General features: G+C 34.5%; 1 protein-coding gene and 1 long non-coding RNA gene across 5 annotated transcripts; both read left to right on the top strand.

Moving 5' to 3' along the window:
• The first annotated feature begins 449 nt into the window (after positions 1-449).
• On the top strand, positions 450-3298 carry LOC136201044 (uncharacterized). Of its 3 annotated transcripts, none has more exons than XR_010673651.1 (9): positions 450-855; positions 1372-1457; positions 1534-1612; positions 1715-1806; positions 1923-2022; positions 2107-2149; positions 2331-2394; positions 2583-2664; positions 2963-3298. XR_010673651.1 is itself a non-coding variant. In XM_065991591.1 (8 exons), exons 4-8 carry the CDS (start codon positions 1789-1791, stop codon positions 3041-3043), a joined length of 345 nt encoding a protein of 114 aa, XP_065847663.1. In that variant the 5' UTR covers positions 450-855; positions 1372-1457; positions 1534-1612; positions 1715-1788; the 3' UTR covers positions 3044-3298. The 3 variants fall into 3 exon arrangements, 1 of the variants encoding a protein (XP_065847663.1); XR_010673650.1 differs by having other exon boundaries at positions 2325-2394; XM_065991591.1 differs by lacking the exon at positions 2107-2149.
• Positions 3299-13016: 9718 nt separating this feature from the next.
• On the top strand, positions 13017-15808 carry LOC136201092 (uncharacterized). 2 transcript variants are annotated; one of them, XR_010673683.1, is made up of 4 exons: positions 13017-14246; positions 14408-14612; positions 14742-14806; positions 15554-15808. It is a non-coding gene; the product is annotated as an uncharacterized lncRNA (long non-coding RNA). The 2 variants fall into 2 exon arrangements; XR_010673682.1 differs by lacking the exon at positions 14742-14806.
• The last annotated feature ends 618 nt before the right edge of the window (positions 15809-16426 follow it).

Here is a 16426-nt window from a genome sequence, read left to right as displayed (position 1 = left end):
CCAGTTAGCAGCGGAAATGAAGCCTCGATTTCCAAGCTTCAAGGCAGAGAGCAACCGAAATGAACCTCTATTGCGGTTCATAAGCTTATGTGCCACCGAGTCAACATCCTCAACAGAACGTTCCCGTTTCCGGCACCAATTCTGGATGTTGATTTCTGACCAGCAATAAGGTCCCAAAATACATGCTAACCAATTTTTGTAGAGCAACCACTACAAGAAATCAGCTTGTTAGCGACCGAAATTAGCGACCAGAAAAAAATCGGTCGCTAACGTTGCTACTGATTTGGTCGCTACTTCTTTTTCTTAGTCGCAACAACTGTGAGTGAAATTGGGGGCCATGTATCTTGGTTTGACCACCATAGTTTCTGTTGACTAATAATAAAAAATTGAAAAAAAAACTAAAAAAGAAAAAAGAAATATAAAATGACCTAAAGAAGGGAAAACCTAATTCCCTCTGTTCTCGACCTAAGCCGCCTCTATCTCTTCTCTGCTCACTCACCTCGACCTAAACCCCTTTTCATCTCTTCTTTGCTCTCCGACCTAAGCCCACTCTGCTGCCTTCTTCTCCGACCTAATCCCTCTTCATTTTTACTGTCATTCACCGGAGTTAGGAGAGAAGAGTTGCTGTCGTGCGGTCGTGGAAGGTCCGACAACAAGCTTCACGCTTTGCGGTGGTTGACGATCAGGCGGGGCTTTCGTGTGGAAGGCAACGGGCGGAAGATAGAGTGCTTATCGTCGGTTTGGCTAAAGGATTACGATGGCGGCAGATTGAGGCTACCAATCGCTTGAATCTCAAAGGTTGTTTGGGATTGTGAGTCATGTACTGATGTTTATTGGACCAAACAGCAATGCCAGGTGATTTGTATTATTAATATAAAAAATTATGAGCATATTGATTTATATATTCAACCTTACCTAAAATGAAATAAAATTTCAAAATCCCTAATTTATTTGTTGGCAAACTGTTTCAAAATCCCTCGTCCTCCCTCCCCTTAGAAAACCTGCACTACACTTGAGATCGGTTCTTCTCGTCAATCTAGCTAGTCATAATTTTCTTCCTTCTAGCCTAGGTTTTTCACCATCCACACAATCGGGGCCTTCATTCTTTATTTGGTATGTTTATTTTCATTTATTTGCTGCATCTTTGGCATGATTTGATGCGTGGACTACGCTACTGATGTATTTAGTGGTAGGTAGTTCTCCCTTAAGAATCTTGCTTATTTCAAAATCAATATGTAGGTACCTGTATGTGCTGATTCTTTGTTGCTTGTCTTTGCTCTGTTGTCTCTCTCTACATAGGATACTGGTTTTCCTTTGACTGAAAGAGGTCGACTGGTTTTCCTTAAGAATCTGATACCGAGTTGTTTTCAGGTATGCATTGCCTAGCTGGGCGATGTTTGAACTGGGAAAGGCTCATTTATATTGGAAAACCATGAATGGTCTTCCTTCCATCTTCGGTAAGTTGAATGTTAAGAACTCACTCGATCCATTGTTGCTCGTTTGATGATACACTCATAAATCAATCATTGATAGGGTGGGAAGCTCAAAGTTTTCTACAATCCAGCTGCAGCAAAGGTTGTCCCAAATGAAGATTATGGGATTGGCTTTAATGGTAATTTCATGCTTCATGGTTGGCATAATTTTCACAAAACCTTAGAATCTTCTATGGCATATTAGATTTCCATTTGAGTGAGTATTGATCCATTTTTTGCAGCCATGAACTTGATTATGAAAATATAACTCTATTGAATTTTGGGTCTACTTTTGAGACCTCCTTCTGCACAAGCTATGCCAAAAGTAACAGAGGTAATGTGAATCACTTCATCAGTCTTAAGAAATAAACATGTATAAAGGGCTTTTTTTTCTGAAAAAATGTAAAGGGCATTATTTGTATCTAAGATAGCAATTTGATTTGAATGAAGGCAAGCTCAGCTGCAAGTGGTTCTGGATCCAAGGTGATTGATTATTTTATTGGAATGGGATTTCCAGAAAAAAGGGTTGTTGAAGCAATTCGGGCCAATGGTATTAAATCTTTCTTTCTGTGATCTGAACTCCAACTTTCATGTTTAATTTCTCATCTTTAACCATGGTGTGTTAAATGTTTAGGAGAGGAGAATACAGATTTAATTTTAGAGGCTCTACTCACATGGTGAGATAATATGCTTTTAATCCAAACAATTATCTTCTACCTGTAATTTCTGTTTTAATGGAATATGAGGTAGCTGTCATTCTTTATTACAATTGCCTGTTTTTAGAAATATCAGTTTTAGTGTGCGTTCAACATTGTCTTGCTGTAGTAATTAGATTGAAGGAGTATAAATCAGTTTCAGGTTGTTCAGCTAACAAAAATGGGTTACAGCGAGGAGGAGAGTTCAATGGCTGTAGAGAGATGGGGTAACGTATTTTAACTTGTTTCTTACTTTCCTTTTTGAACATTTGCAGCTCTAACTTTCCTTGACCTATATACTCTAAGTTTGAGTACCAATTGGTCACTTTAAGCAAGTTCGAGTACCAATTGGTCACTTTAAGTAAGTTTAAGATATCAACTAAATTTAGCCTTTGACCTACATTCTGTGGTTCAGGAGAGCAAGCCTCAATGGCAGAGTTGACAGATTTCATTGTGCTGCTCAAATGCAAAAGGCATTTGATGCTCCAGAAGAGAAGGTAATTTTCCCTTTATTTGAAGTGTTCTTTTTTATTAAAATATGGAGAAGAAAATAAAAGATCAATGAAATCTGAAATCCCTTTTAAGGATCCATACTCCTTTTGCTTTTGGTATCCGTTGATAACTGGAAAGCTTGTACATTGACTTGATATCAATGTTGCACTGACATTTATCTGTGTTTCGTCCGTGTCTGTTGTGAGCTGGTGTTTATTTCTCTTTGAAGGTTATGTTTTAATAAAACATATATTCATTATAGCTTATGATTGTTTTGTTGAATTTTCTGCTCCAATTTGACAGAGGAAAATCTATCATCGTTACTCTAAGCAAAAGAAGAAGCTGAAGATAGTACATGGAGATGATGAGCTGGTACGGAACTAATTTATTAGCACATCCACACCAAGTGAAAGACAAGAGTGGTTGATAGAAGGTATACAGTTGGAGCGATCAACTGAGTTGGAGATACAAATAGTCCCATGTATTAGCAAACTTCAAAAAAGTATTGATCATCTTTAGGCAATTGTACAGAGGTTAGAGCATAGCTCTAACTCAGGTTAATCTAACAATTAGATATAACTTTTTTATGATACATTGTGTCATATTTTTGATATATTTATGTTTCAAATATTTTAATTATTTCTAAATATATTTTTAATTTTCCATCAATGTTGTTTATTGTGGTTAATTTATTTGTGAACGTTTAAATATGTTTATAATTGTATTTCATAATCCTAATTCTAATTACAATTATTATTATATATAATAAACTGCCCAGTAGATTACCGACGGAATTAGTCTGTCGATCAGATATTTTTAGCAAATTACCGATAGCTTTTCTGTCAGAAATTCGTCGGTAAACCAATCAGCCATATGTCGACCTAACCCATTAGCGACTAATTTGAGTCGCAAAATATAGTCGGTATAAATTGCGACCAGTCAGCGACTAAATCGAACAGTCGCTAAAGTCTGCGACTATCGTCAGAAATAGTCGGCGTTTCTCCAGCGACTAATGAGTTACCGACTGAATGTCTTTGGTCGGTAAACCACTCAATTCAGTCGGTAAACAGCTTTAGCTACTGCATCAGCTACCAAAATTGCGGTAGCTAACTAGCTGTTTTCTTGTAGTGAACGAAACCAATCCTACCCTTTCTTCTATCGAGATTCAGCGAGTATGAGTGCTAGTATTTCCGTATTTAGATCCTCCCAACGGGAAGAAGAAGATGAAGACCATTTGAACATTTCAACATTATCAATGTTTTCTTTCTTGTGCAAATCCAGATTTGACATTACAATTGAACAGTGCCGGAGCCAGGACCTAAACCTCGGAGGGGCTTGACCATGTAAGAAAAAAAATTAAATGCTACTTAGCATATTTATAAAAAATAAAATAAAATTACAAAACAATAACATGTGGCAATTTACCCTTTCTTGATGCCATATTCTAAAAAACATTACAAAATTCAATTCGATCAAAACCCCTAAAATTTAACATATTATCAATTCAATTTAATCAAAACACGTAAATATCATATTTCAAATTAAAACCTCTTAACAAAATAGTTAAATATCACATTATCAATTCAATTTGATCAGAACCTATAAAATTTAACATATTATCAGTTTCATTAAAATCCCTAAACTAGATATCATAAATTCAATTGAACCCTAAAAATATCACATTATCAATTCAATTCAATCAATTCAATTGAACCCTAAGAACCAAAACCCCTATCAATTCAATCGTAGACCCTAACTATCATATTATCAATTAAATTTAATAAAAACCCCTAAAATAAATAAAAAACCCTAAATAATTCAAAACCCTACATTGAAGACTTAGCTTTGTATCTCTCTTCTTCTCCCTCTCTTCCTCAACAGGCCTCGCAAGAGGAAGTTCCTCTCGTCAGCGACGGCATACTTAGGAAGTTCCCTCTAATTTTCTTTCTTTACACAGCAATTTGTATTTTTGATTAAGAGCTTTTCTACGAAGTATTTTTTTTGAGGGAGGAGCCTGTCCGTTTTATACACGTATTACAATCCTCACAAAATGCCATTATAAAGATGCCTCCATAAAAAAACAAAACCATGCTACTTTATAATGGTATCTACTCTAGAGTTTCCCTAACACTCTTTTTTTTTTCTACTAGTCTCTTGGCATCTTACCTTTCTCAGCCTCCTCAATCTAATTTTCACTTTCATCTTCATTTTGGAAGAAATTGATTCTTCCGTGATCTATTACAGTTTACCTCTTCCATCTACGGGATCTAATAAAATCTTGTTATTCCAATATTCCCAGATCTACTGCAGTTTACCACTTCAATATATGTTGACTTGGTTGTTCTTGAAGTTTGGGTTCCTTAATTGATTCACTTGCAATGGTGTGAAGATTACTGTGAAGCATTCAAATAGCACAGAAGGTGAGTCCATGTTCGATTGACGAAATTAAAATCGTGTAAACTTGATTAATTTGTCAACAAGCAGCTTGTTGTTGTTGGAAGGCAACATATGTCTTTTTTTCATATTTCCTTTTTTCTTTTATTCCAATTGCATCTTGCAAATATTGTCTCCTTTGAGGTTTCTTTTGCTTAAGGTTTTGTTCCATAAGATTTTGAGATGCAACACAATTTTCAAAACCTTTTTGTTTTAATGACTAAATTAAATTAGTATCTGAACTTTACCATGTTTAGTTAAATCAAAAGTTGAGTAATTATATCTAGAGACTTCATCTTTGATGTCATTTAGAATGGTGAAGCACAATAAGTTGTGCTGCAATCACCATTAATAGAATATAAAAAAGCTTTCAGATTCCTGTTGCTATAATTCATCATTGTACATAAAATAGTAGCAAATTTTGATTGAGAAAAGAAAAAAAAAAAAGAGGAAAAAACAATGGTTTTAACTTTGCTAATTTTGGGCAGGAGAAATCATGGTGAAGAAACTCTAAAAAATATTCTTCCAAGATGTGAGTGCAATCGGAATATTAAAAAGAGATATTTTAGCAGAGATTGCAGAATGTCGCCAGCGAAAAGCATCGCTCAAGACGAAGATGATAAGAGGTTGCAAGTAATGTGAGTCTAAACTTTATACTGATCTAATTGATGTTTCTGTGAGTCCTTTATATCTAAAAAATGCACTTTAGTTAGTATAGAATTTCATTTTTATGTCTGCTCATTCATTTTATGATCCATTTCTAATAATGGAAATTTATGATTACAATTGGATCAAACACAAGAACAATAATTTGATAAGATAGAAAAAAAAAGATAAATAACACGTTAACTTTTGTTTTCCTTTTTAATATTACTAAGAAATAATAATTTCAGAGTGTTTATATGAATCTAATTCAGAGTGTTTTTTTCTCCAAGCTTTTAACCAGTGAGAAATCAGGGCAATTCTGGGTGTTCCTGGACAATTACGGCTATCTTCACAACAGTTGGTGGATGCTAGCATCAATGATTATGGTTGTTGTGGAGGTTGGTTGAAAACTGTGTTTGAGTATATAATGGAAGTGGGACGTTGTAAGGTTCCAAAAAACTGGAACTTATCAAGTCATGTGGTATGGGCAGGTGGCCTAGACAGAAACTGCTCTGATGCACGTAATAGGGAGGCAACCAGTTGGAGTATGTGTCCATGCATCCACTACAAGAACGGCACAGTTTCAAATACTTAGGATATGATGGAAAGATGACGGGGTATGAGAGTACAGTTATAAAAAAAATGAAAATGGAATAAAACCAAGATTTTTAAAATTGGAGTGGACCAGCCGGTTGAACCGGTTCAACCGTAAACCGGATATGTATCCGGTCTGGTTATTCTGGGTCAATGTTATTGACAGGTGATGAACCGGAATGAGGCAGACCGATATCAAACCGGCAAACCGGACTGACTCCAATTCACCACTTAGAAGCTAAATGCTCGTCATCTAGGCTGCTACTTTTTATACATTATTAAAAGGAGAGAGACCATCGTTTGCGTGTTCCACTTTTATTTATCTTTTTTCTACATTTTTATTTACATTTTTTTTTTGTTTTTTTATTATAGCTGCTAATTTTTTTTAGCTGGTACACTTAAATTTTTTATAATTATTAAAAATCAACACTATGTGGTAACATTTTTAGCTTTTTTTTTCTTTATCAATTCATTTTTCCTATTTATTTATTTTTAACTATTTCTTTTTTATAAAATTAATTTCCTTAACTATAAATTATATATATATATATTATTCATAATATGGTCCGGTTCAACCAATCCGAGTTAACCGGATGAATCCATTAACCCCTAACCCAATTGTCAATCCGGTTCGACATTCGGTCCGGTTTTACATTTTAAGGCTTGTAGCTATGCATAAATTTGATACTTTTTTTTTTTTGGAAATGAAGTGTTGATCCTAATGCATAAAATGATACAAATTGATTCAAAAAAAAAAAATGATACAAATAAATTTCTAATTGAAATAAATTTTACCTTACCTAAATATTAATTATGTCTAAGATATTTAGTGTGTTACTAACACATATAAATTAATCATAAAAAAATGTTCCACTTTCTATGATAGATATTTAATTATACTATTTATGATGTTACATGCCAAATTGATCTTCACTATCAAGATGAAGATAAATGGATAAGGTCCAAATTTATCTCTATCACATATGTACTAACCTACAAAATTGAGCAATTTTATACCTAACTTTTCCAAACAAAATTAATTTTACTCCACCTGACATAAGATTAAACATATTGGTCTACTGTTATTTCATGCTGTTGGGGGTAATTTAATTTTTATATTTTTAGCATAGGTTATAATTTTACTCTATAGTTATTTTTATTTTTAATTAAATTTATCTCTCAACAAAATAAAAATGTGATAAAAAAATAAAAAATAATATCAAAAGATGATTATAAAAAAAAGAAAAAGAAATAATAAAAAATCACGGGCAAATTTGCACCATTTTTTCAGTAACCCGTCCAGCAACTTCGACGATGAAAACGTACCCCGAAACAGCAAGATATCAGACAGCTATTATTTTTTTGAGAAAACTCGGGATGTTAGCTTTCCGGAATGTAAAAAACTGAGCAAAACGAAGCTAAAACGAAGCCGGTAGAATTTTTCAAAGAGAAGCATGCTGAAAAACGGGTTTGAATATGTCTACCTATTTGAGGAACGTATTTCACGGCATTACCTCCATTTTTCCAACTCCCAACTCAGCCATTTTCTTTCTTCAACTTATGGAAAGGTAATGGGATCCTGGGTGAGAAGTTTAAGGGCCACTAACATGGGATTTGTTACACAAAATCCTATAAATAGAGCTTAACTCATTCATTTCAATCCCCACTCAAAAATCAATCAAACACAGACAACTCAATTTTTCTCTCAAATTCTCTGCCAACATGCCTTTTTATCAATCCTTAGGTTCGTAGAAATCGTTCTTTAGCATCTAATTAGTCTAATCAACCAATTCTCAAATCGTTTTGCAATCTCTTAGTTAAGTCAGTAAAATCGTTACCCAATCCTCGGTTCAAGCTTTCTTAGTCTAAATCAAATTTCACCATTGTTATGTTCTTCAAAGCTTCAAGCATTTACCAAGATCACCGAAACCCCATTTTCGAGTCATTCTTAGTTTACACACCTATTCCATGTTTAGAAACTTTTTATTGATCTCAATCAGTAAAAAACGACATCTTATAGCCTTCTTAATCGCCCCTAAAGTACCATCTACGAAACAGAATCAAGCTTTTGATTTTTCAACCATGAAACAATTATTCTGTCACCCATTTTCAAAAATTTATTCCGACTCATTTACTCGACCTTTTTCTGAAATTCCAATTCTAAACCCTTCCTTCGCACACTAACTTTAAATACTAGTCTTCGTTTCGCTATAATCCGATCTCTACAACTCCCGAAATTGAACCAGAAAGTTCCAAGAAATCACTGTTTTTGTTCCACAAAGTGCTGATGATTTATTAGTTTGGTGGTAAATTTCTGCTTAAGTCCCTGAACTCTTCGAATTTCTCCGAATTCACCCAGCATTACCCGGACAACGCAACAGTACCCGAGCCGATTTGGGTACCAAATGGCACTTTGCCAACCGCCAAGGAGAAAGAAAAGCCATGGAGAAAACGAAAGCCAATAAATAAAAATAAAAGTGGTACAAACCAAGGCCGGTCACGCTTCGTTACTCCACCAGCGCAAGTTCCCCTCGAGAAATGGTTCGTCAACCGACATAGAAAATTTCCACAACCTCTCTCGAAAAATGCAAAAAGAAGAATAAAAAAGAGAGGCAGAAAAAAGAAGGATAAGTGAAATGGAGTTGTCTAGTGTCGATTCTAGCAACGTTTCGAAACAAAAAATAAAAGAAAAGAAAAATGTGAAAATTCGTGTTGGAGATTTCATTATCCAAGCTGGTTGTGCTGCTACTTCTTTAATTTTACCAATAAATTTCAGAAGTAAAGAGCCAAACGGGGAGGTACACGAGATTCAAGAAGACCGGCAAAGTGGCGTCATAATTAAAGCTTCGTGAGAAGATCGGATGAAACAGGTTTATTTTGACAAACCCACTCTAAAGATGACACGCCACATTAAGCCATTATACGTTAAAGCACACATTGATGGCAAGAGTTTATCGAGAGTTTTAGTTGATAACGGTTCAGCCGTTAACATTATGCCATTAAAAATGGCACTAGCTCTCGGAAAATCTGTAGGTGACATAATAACGTCAGAAATTTCTGTTTCAGCTTTTACCGGTAAAGTTGCTAAAACCTATGGGGTTTTACCTGTGCAACTTACCATCAGTACCCAAACCACTATGGTAGAATTTTTTATGGTGAACTCTACAGCAAGTTATCAAGCTTTGCTCGGTCGAGATTGGATTCACTCTAACTCATGCATTCTCTCATCTTTGCACCAACTTTTACTACTTTGGAAAGGGGATGATGTTGAGGTGATTCAGGAAAATGAAAAACATATTGAGACACATTCGGATATGGTGGAGTCTCGATTATACGAAGATAACATTGGTCCAATCAAGATCAAGACTAAAGGAAAAAGCAAGTCATGCGCCAATCAAGGGAAGAGCATCTTCAAGACGAGCACCATTGTGTCTTACCATAGGCTGGTTAGCAATGAACCTCTCATCGAAGAGGTTCAATGATTTTGTCACAGCCGAAGGACAAAGCGGGGGCATCAACCGCTATAAAAAAAAATAAAGATGCGATAAGCGTTCTTAGAGGTAATAAAGCATCCATTGCAAAAGAAAAAAAGTGTAAAAAAAGAAATGATAAAAGACATAAATGAAAAGAAAAATAAAAATGAAGAAAAACAATAAAAGTCCATCTACATGTCCCAAAAACTTAAAAAAGAACAAAAAGTTTTCAGAGAAAAAAAAAGCAATCGCTACAAAGAAGCTCGGTGTAGGCTTTTCCACCTGATCCGACGTCCACTAGCTCAGTTTTGTCCCCATCAAATACGAGACAACAACATGTGCAGCACCGATGGCATCCAAGCTCGAAGACGTCAGGGGCAGGTTCCGTCATATACTATATATCCATATCATCAAATGGATTCTCAACTCCGAGCTCAACATGTTCAAGACGGATATCAGCCAAACATGATTCCTATGAAAAAGAAGTGATAATTCAATTTATTTCCACCAATCAGTAGCTCAAAGACATTTATTAACAACGGAAGTGAAGTCGCGAATTCATAGACGAAGTTAAAACAATTTCAGCAAGCAGCAGATCTACATGGATACAAATAGGATTTAACTTCAACATTTTTCAGGAATAAGCTCAAATAAGTTGAAACTCAAGATCGATTTTAATGCAATTTAAATGAAATGGCAGCAACTATTTTTTTTACATGAGTAGGAAAAACCGATTGCAAATTGAGCCTAATTACGAAGGAAAATAGAGGTAGACACGAGCATATTCAGCATATTAGTCAAAGCCGAAACAAGCAAAAAATTGAGATAGCAATATCAGAAAATGCAGCAGGCATGTCTTGTAATTCAAAGAAAAATTCAACAAGTCATCCAGCAATTCCATCACACACTATCAATTTTCATACAAAATTTACCTGGGTGATCTTTATTTTCTTTCCGAGCAATGAACCAGCAGAAATTATATGTGAAAATGATGAGGAAGCTGCAAAGAACACAATTTCAGTTTCAACAAAATCGGTACTGATGGGTAAAAAAAAAATAATAAAAGACTTATTTTATGTGCAAAATTTATTTTCAAATCTTTTACACATAAAATAGGGGGCAATTGTTGGGGATAATTTAATTTTTATATTTTTAGCATAAGATATTTTTTTACTCTATAGTTATTTTTATTTAATTAAATTTATCTCTCAACAAAATAAAAATGTGATAAAAAATAAAAAATAATATCAAAAGATGATTATAAAAAAGAAAAGAAAAAGAAATAATAAAAAATCAGGGGCAAATTTGCACCATTTTTTCAGTAACCCGTCCAGCAACTTCGACGATGAAAACGTACCCCGAAACAGCAAGATATCAGACAGCTATTATTTTTTTCAGAAAGCTCGGGATGTTAGCTTTCCGGAATGTCAAAAAACGAGCACCATTTTTTCAGTAACACGTCCAGCAACTTCGACGATGAAAACCTACCCCGAAACATCAAGATATCAGATAGCTATTATTTTTTTGAGAAAGCTCGGGATGTTAGCTTTCCGGAATGTAAAAAACGTAGCAAAACGAAGCTAAAACGAAGCCGGTAGAATTTTTCAAAGAGAAGCAGTGCTGAAAAACGGGTTTGAATATGTCTACCTATTTGAGGAACGTATTTCACGGCATTACCTCCATTTTTCCAACTCCCAACTCAGCCATTTTCTTTCTTCAACTTATGAAAAGGTAATGGGATCCTGGGTGAGAAGTTTAAGAGCCACTAACATGGGATTTGTTACCCAAAATCCTATAAATAGAGCTTAACTCATTCATTCCAATCCCTACTCAAAAATCAATCAAACACAGACAACTCAATTTTTCTCTCAAATTCTCTGCCAACATGCCTTTTTATCAATCCTTAGGTTCGTAGAAATCGTTCTTTAGCATCTAATTAGTCTAATCAACAAATTCTCAAATCGTTTTGCAATCTCTTAGTTAAGTCAGTAAAATCGTTACCCAATCCTTGGTTCAAGCTTTCTTAGTCTAAATCAAATTTCACCATTGTTATGTTCTTCAAAGCTTCAAGCATTTACCAAGATCACCGAAACCCCATTTTCGAGTCATTCTTAGTTTACACACCTATTCCAATTCATGTTTAGAAACTTTTTATTGATCTCAATCAATTAAAGAGACTTAGAAACAAGCTTCTGAGTTTTTCATCATTGAAAAATTCATCAAACAACTTTTCTGGTGAGCCATTTTTTCAAATTTTATTTAGAGTTGGTTAGCTGATCATTTTAGCCCAAATTAATTTTAATCTCTTTATTGACATCAATTCTCGAATTCTCAATTTTTATTTCGTAAAAAATGACATCTTATAGCCTTCTTAATCGCCCCTAAAGTACCAGAATCAAGCTTTTGGTTTTTCAACCATCAAACAATTATTTTGTCACCCCATTTTCAATAATTTATTCCGACTCATTTACTCGACCTTTTTCTGAAATTCCAGTTCTAAACCCTTCCTTCGCACACTAACTTTAAATACTAGCCTTCATTTCGCTATAATCCGATCTCTACAACTCTTGAAATTGAACCAGAAAATTCCAACGAATCACTGTTTTTGTTCTACAAAGTGGGACTGATTTATTAGTTTGGTGGTAAATTTCTGCTTAAGTCCCTGAACTCTTCGAATGGCTCCGAATTCGCCCAGCATTACCCGGACAACGCAACAGTACCCGAGCCGATTTTCCAGAGTTCCAATCCTCAATTTCACACATCCTAATGACATCAAATAGATCGGTTTAATTTTATTTCATCCCGTACATATTTGTTTTTATGACGTATTTACATTTCTCGCTTTAAAGTTATTATTTCATTTTAAGTTGTAATTTTCACGCTTTATTATTATTTATAATACAAAAAACATTGAAAAATATTTACAAAATCAATAAAAATATCACTACAAGAAATTACTTAGTTAATGACTGATTTTAAAGACTGAAATCAGATCTGTCCTTAATTAACTACTTCAGTTGGTCATTAACCATTGTATTGGTTGTTAACTAAGTGGGAAGCGTTTACCCTCACTTTACCCACTAAATCTAGTCTTTTAAAGACCATAATTTGGGTCATTAAACTTATTACTTATTTTTTTATTTTTTTAAGTCCTTTAATTATTAATGGTAACAGGTGTTGTTTTTACTTTTTTTCCCTTCTTATCTCCGTAACCCTTCATTCTTTACCTTCCTCACTCTAAAACCCTAAATTCGCTTCTCCCATTTTGCTCTCAACTGCTGCCGCCGCCTCATCTTCGTCTGAATCAGTAACCGCCGGCCTCTGATCCGTCTGCTTCAACTGAAAATTCCTATCACCGACATCTACTTGTCATCTCATTTATGAGATTCATGGCCGAAACAAAACAACCACAGCAAACAAGCCAACGACGGTGAAGGAAATAAGAGTGTCGACACCTTCAATCACTTCCACCAGATCTGTCCTCATTGGGATCGGATTTAGGTGTTTCCTCGTCTCAATCGACCCGACTTCCAATCCTGGTTTGTAAAATCGGTCCATGATTGCTTAAAGTGAGTAGGACTCTTGTTTTCCCTATTTGAACCGTTTCATATTTAATTAATTTCCCAGTTTATTGATTTTGTACAATATTGGAAGGATTGGTTCTTGCATTTCTAGGGATTTAAGGTTTATTATATTGTATGAAGTTTGTTGAGGGGATTTTAGGTCCTCTCATCTCATATAGTCTTTCTTCTGTTACCTTGATTAATATTGGTTTGGTCGAAGTGGGTATTTGCAGATGGAAAGTCTTTCTCCTTTTCTATGAGTTTTCCATTAACATTAAAAAGAGTAGCATGCTGCAATCACAGGCTGGAGAAGGTGGGAATACAGGCACTTCAACTGTGAAGAATGAAACTGTTAGTAGAAAAGCATTTTCATTGTAAGACAAGGTCCTTTTTGCTATGCGGTTTGTTGACTGGGTAATAGATTGTTTGTACTGTCTGTTTAATTATTCTTGCAAATTGCTCTGCTACCAAGACCTTAACTTTAGATAATGTTCATTGGGAGTCTAGAAAAGCATATTTTGTTATATAATTTGGTCCTCCCATGCGAGATTCAATAGATCCACTTTTAATTTCTTGTTTTGTCCCTTGTCCACTCTATTGTGACTATGAAAGATTGGCAAAATGCCTTGCCACCAATTTTGTTTGCTAGTAATTCAGATTGCAAATTATATGGCTGCTTAGTTGGAAATAATTGTCTTATAGCTTTGGTCCATATGTGCAAGTGCAACTGGTAATACAGTACCCGTACGGTTCTTGAAGGCAACATATACAGGATTACTTTATTCTAGTTGTGAGCAAGGGTAGAAGTTCTCATATCTTGAGATCAAATAAAAGGGTTTGCATCATATATCTCCTTCCACCATGATATTCAATCACATGGTAAGTACTTTATGCATGACTTACATCGAATCTCAATGTCTTATTTTGCTTTTCTTTGTCTTCTCTGCCTTTGACTTCACATCCCTTTCCCCTTTTAAAGAAAGAGAGATTTTTGCTTGCTTCCACTTTTCTGATTTTCACCATTACCGGTGGTTGTGCAGTTTATGTTTTGGCTGGTGTGATTTAGGAATTGGATGATCATCTAATAAATCCCTGTTTGGAAGAGTGAAGCTGTTCATAGAATTGGTGGAAGAGCTACATATTTTCATCATTCATGGAGCATGCAACCAGGGAAGCAATATCTTGGGCATGTGAGATCAAGACCAGATTAATTCAACTATTCTCTCCTTTGCATATCCGAACTCTGTAAGTCAACAAAAGTGCTTTTAATTTTCAATTATGAATTCCATTCAGTCCAAGTTGCTAGTTGCTTCTTCATGTTATAAGTTTTACTTGATTGGATCTAGTAAGTTGTTGATATTTGCTTGATTACAGTTGTTAACAATTTGAGAAGGAATGCTTGAGATTAGCAGTGAGAATTCAAAGCCTATGAGATCAAGGTCAGATGAATTCAAATATGCTTCTCCTTTTCATATCCAAACTTTGTACGTCAACGAAGTGCTTTTAATTTCAATTATGAATTCCATTCAATTCAGGTTGCTAGTTGTTGCTTCATAATATGAGTTTTACTTAATTGGATCTAGTAAGTTGTTGATATTTTCTTGATTGCCGATAATTTGAATTTAGTTGCAGTAATTTGGTAAAATCGTGTAAGGGTAGTTAATTAGTATCATGTCCTCTGTTTTTATGTGTTGAAGGTAATTAATAGGCCAATTGTATGAATTAGAATCAGCGTAGTGGTTGGAGCAGCATTGGCATGCATTGAAAGCCTTGCTTGTTTTTTGTCTCCTAGATGGAGCATAATTTTCTAAGATGATTTTGGATAGAAGTCAAACTAGTTAGATTATGTTGATATGTAAAGAGGCTTTTGATTCTAATTGATGAACTCTTGCCTCATTAATTGAACAATGTGAACAGAAATCATAAGGGCTGTGTTAAACCTAATCACGAATGAAGTTGGTCTTTATTTTTGAAGTGTAAAATTTTCATCCTCTAGTTTTTTTAGTGTTGCTGGTTTTTAAAAAAAAATCGAATCGTTTAGAAAGTTGCGGTTAACTTTGATATGACTAAAGTCGTGAACTTTTTCTGCTAGTGTTGTTCGTTAATGAAAGTTTTATCCAAGCTTAACTTGAAATATTTTTATTCCTATATAAATTTGAATTTATGGTGGTTTGAATTGTTTACAGAGAGGAGAATAGCAGCACAATCTATGTACACATCATAGGTGGGAATATGAAAGAATGTTTGTACAGCTAATTGAGGCTAGTGTGAGCTTCATTTCTTTTTTTTCTTACAATATCTTACATTGTGTAGTTTCAACGGGTTATTCATAAAGTTGAGGATCCTGAGGGAAGGATCATAGAATCTGTTCCAGATCAAGGAGTCTCAGTATGAGAATTGTATGACCTTTCATTATTTCATTATTTGTATACAATTTATATATCTTTTGTGCCTATAGTCAAAAATATATGTTTCAATATTTTAGTCATTATGCATTAGACATGTTTTAGGTACTTTTTCAATTGGAATGAACTCTCTTCAATCCAAAATTAATTTTCTATTTTTGTGCAAATTAATTACTTCCAAATAAAAAAATATATACAGTTTACGATGGAATTTCCGTCGCAAAATAACGCTAGTTTCGTCAGTAAGGCTAGGAAGATAATATTTCCGAAGCAGAGTTACTGACTACATTTTATGGATTTGCGACCAACTATTTAGTCGGTAACATAACGACATTATTTTACGAATATGTATGTTTGTCGCAAAGTTACCGACTGAATCCAAAAGATTGTCAGTAATCCCTTACCGACCAGCTAGTTACTGACTGAATGTAATTCGTCGTTAACTCGTGAAATTCAGCCAGTAAATACATTTAGGGACCGAATTGCGACTGAATTTTCGGTCCCTAACTACTGATTTTCTTGTAGTGTATAAAAGAAAACTTAAAAAATTTATATCTTTGTGTTGTTTTATTGCCTTTATTTTTGGTACTTATACTAAAAAATTGTTTTTCCGACCGACCTGTCAAGTAACGTCGGGGCCCAAGAACGTTGTTT

This window comes from Euphorbia lathyris, chromosome 7 (genome assembly GCF_963576675.1).
Source record: "Euphorbia lathyris chromosome 7, ddEupLath1.1, whole genome shotgun sequence".
NCBI classification, from domain to species: Eukaryota; Viridiplantae; Streptophyta; class Magnoliopsida; order Malpighiales; family Euphorbiaceae; genus Euphorbia; species Euphorbia lathyris.
Note: the sequence above shows the minus strand (reverse complement) of the source record. Positions and strands in the feature narration are given on the sequence as shown.

Bases quoted from the DNA above. Each gene is read 5' to 3' on its own strand.
- LOC136201044 (XM_065991591.1), top strand. The intron at 2,023-2,330 runs GTATTAAATCTT...AATCAGTTTCAG, and splicing joins TGAAGCAATTCGGGCCAATG to GTTGTTCAGCTAACAAAAAT. The intron at 2,395-2,582 runs GTAACGTATTTT...TCTGTGGTTCAG, and splicing joins AATGGCTGTAGAGAGATGGG to GAGAGCAAGCCTCAATGGCA.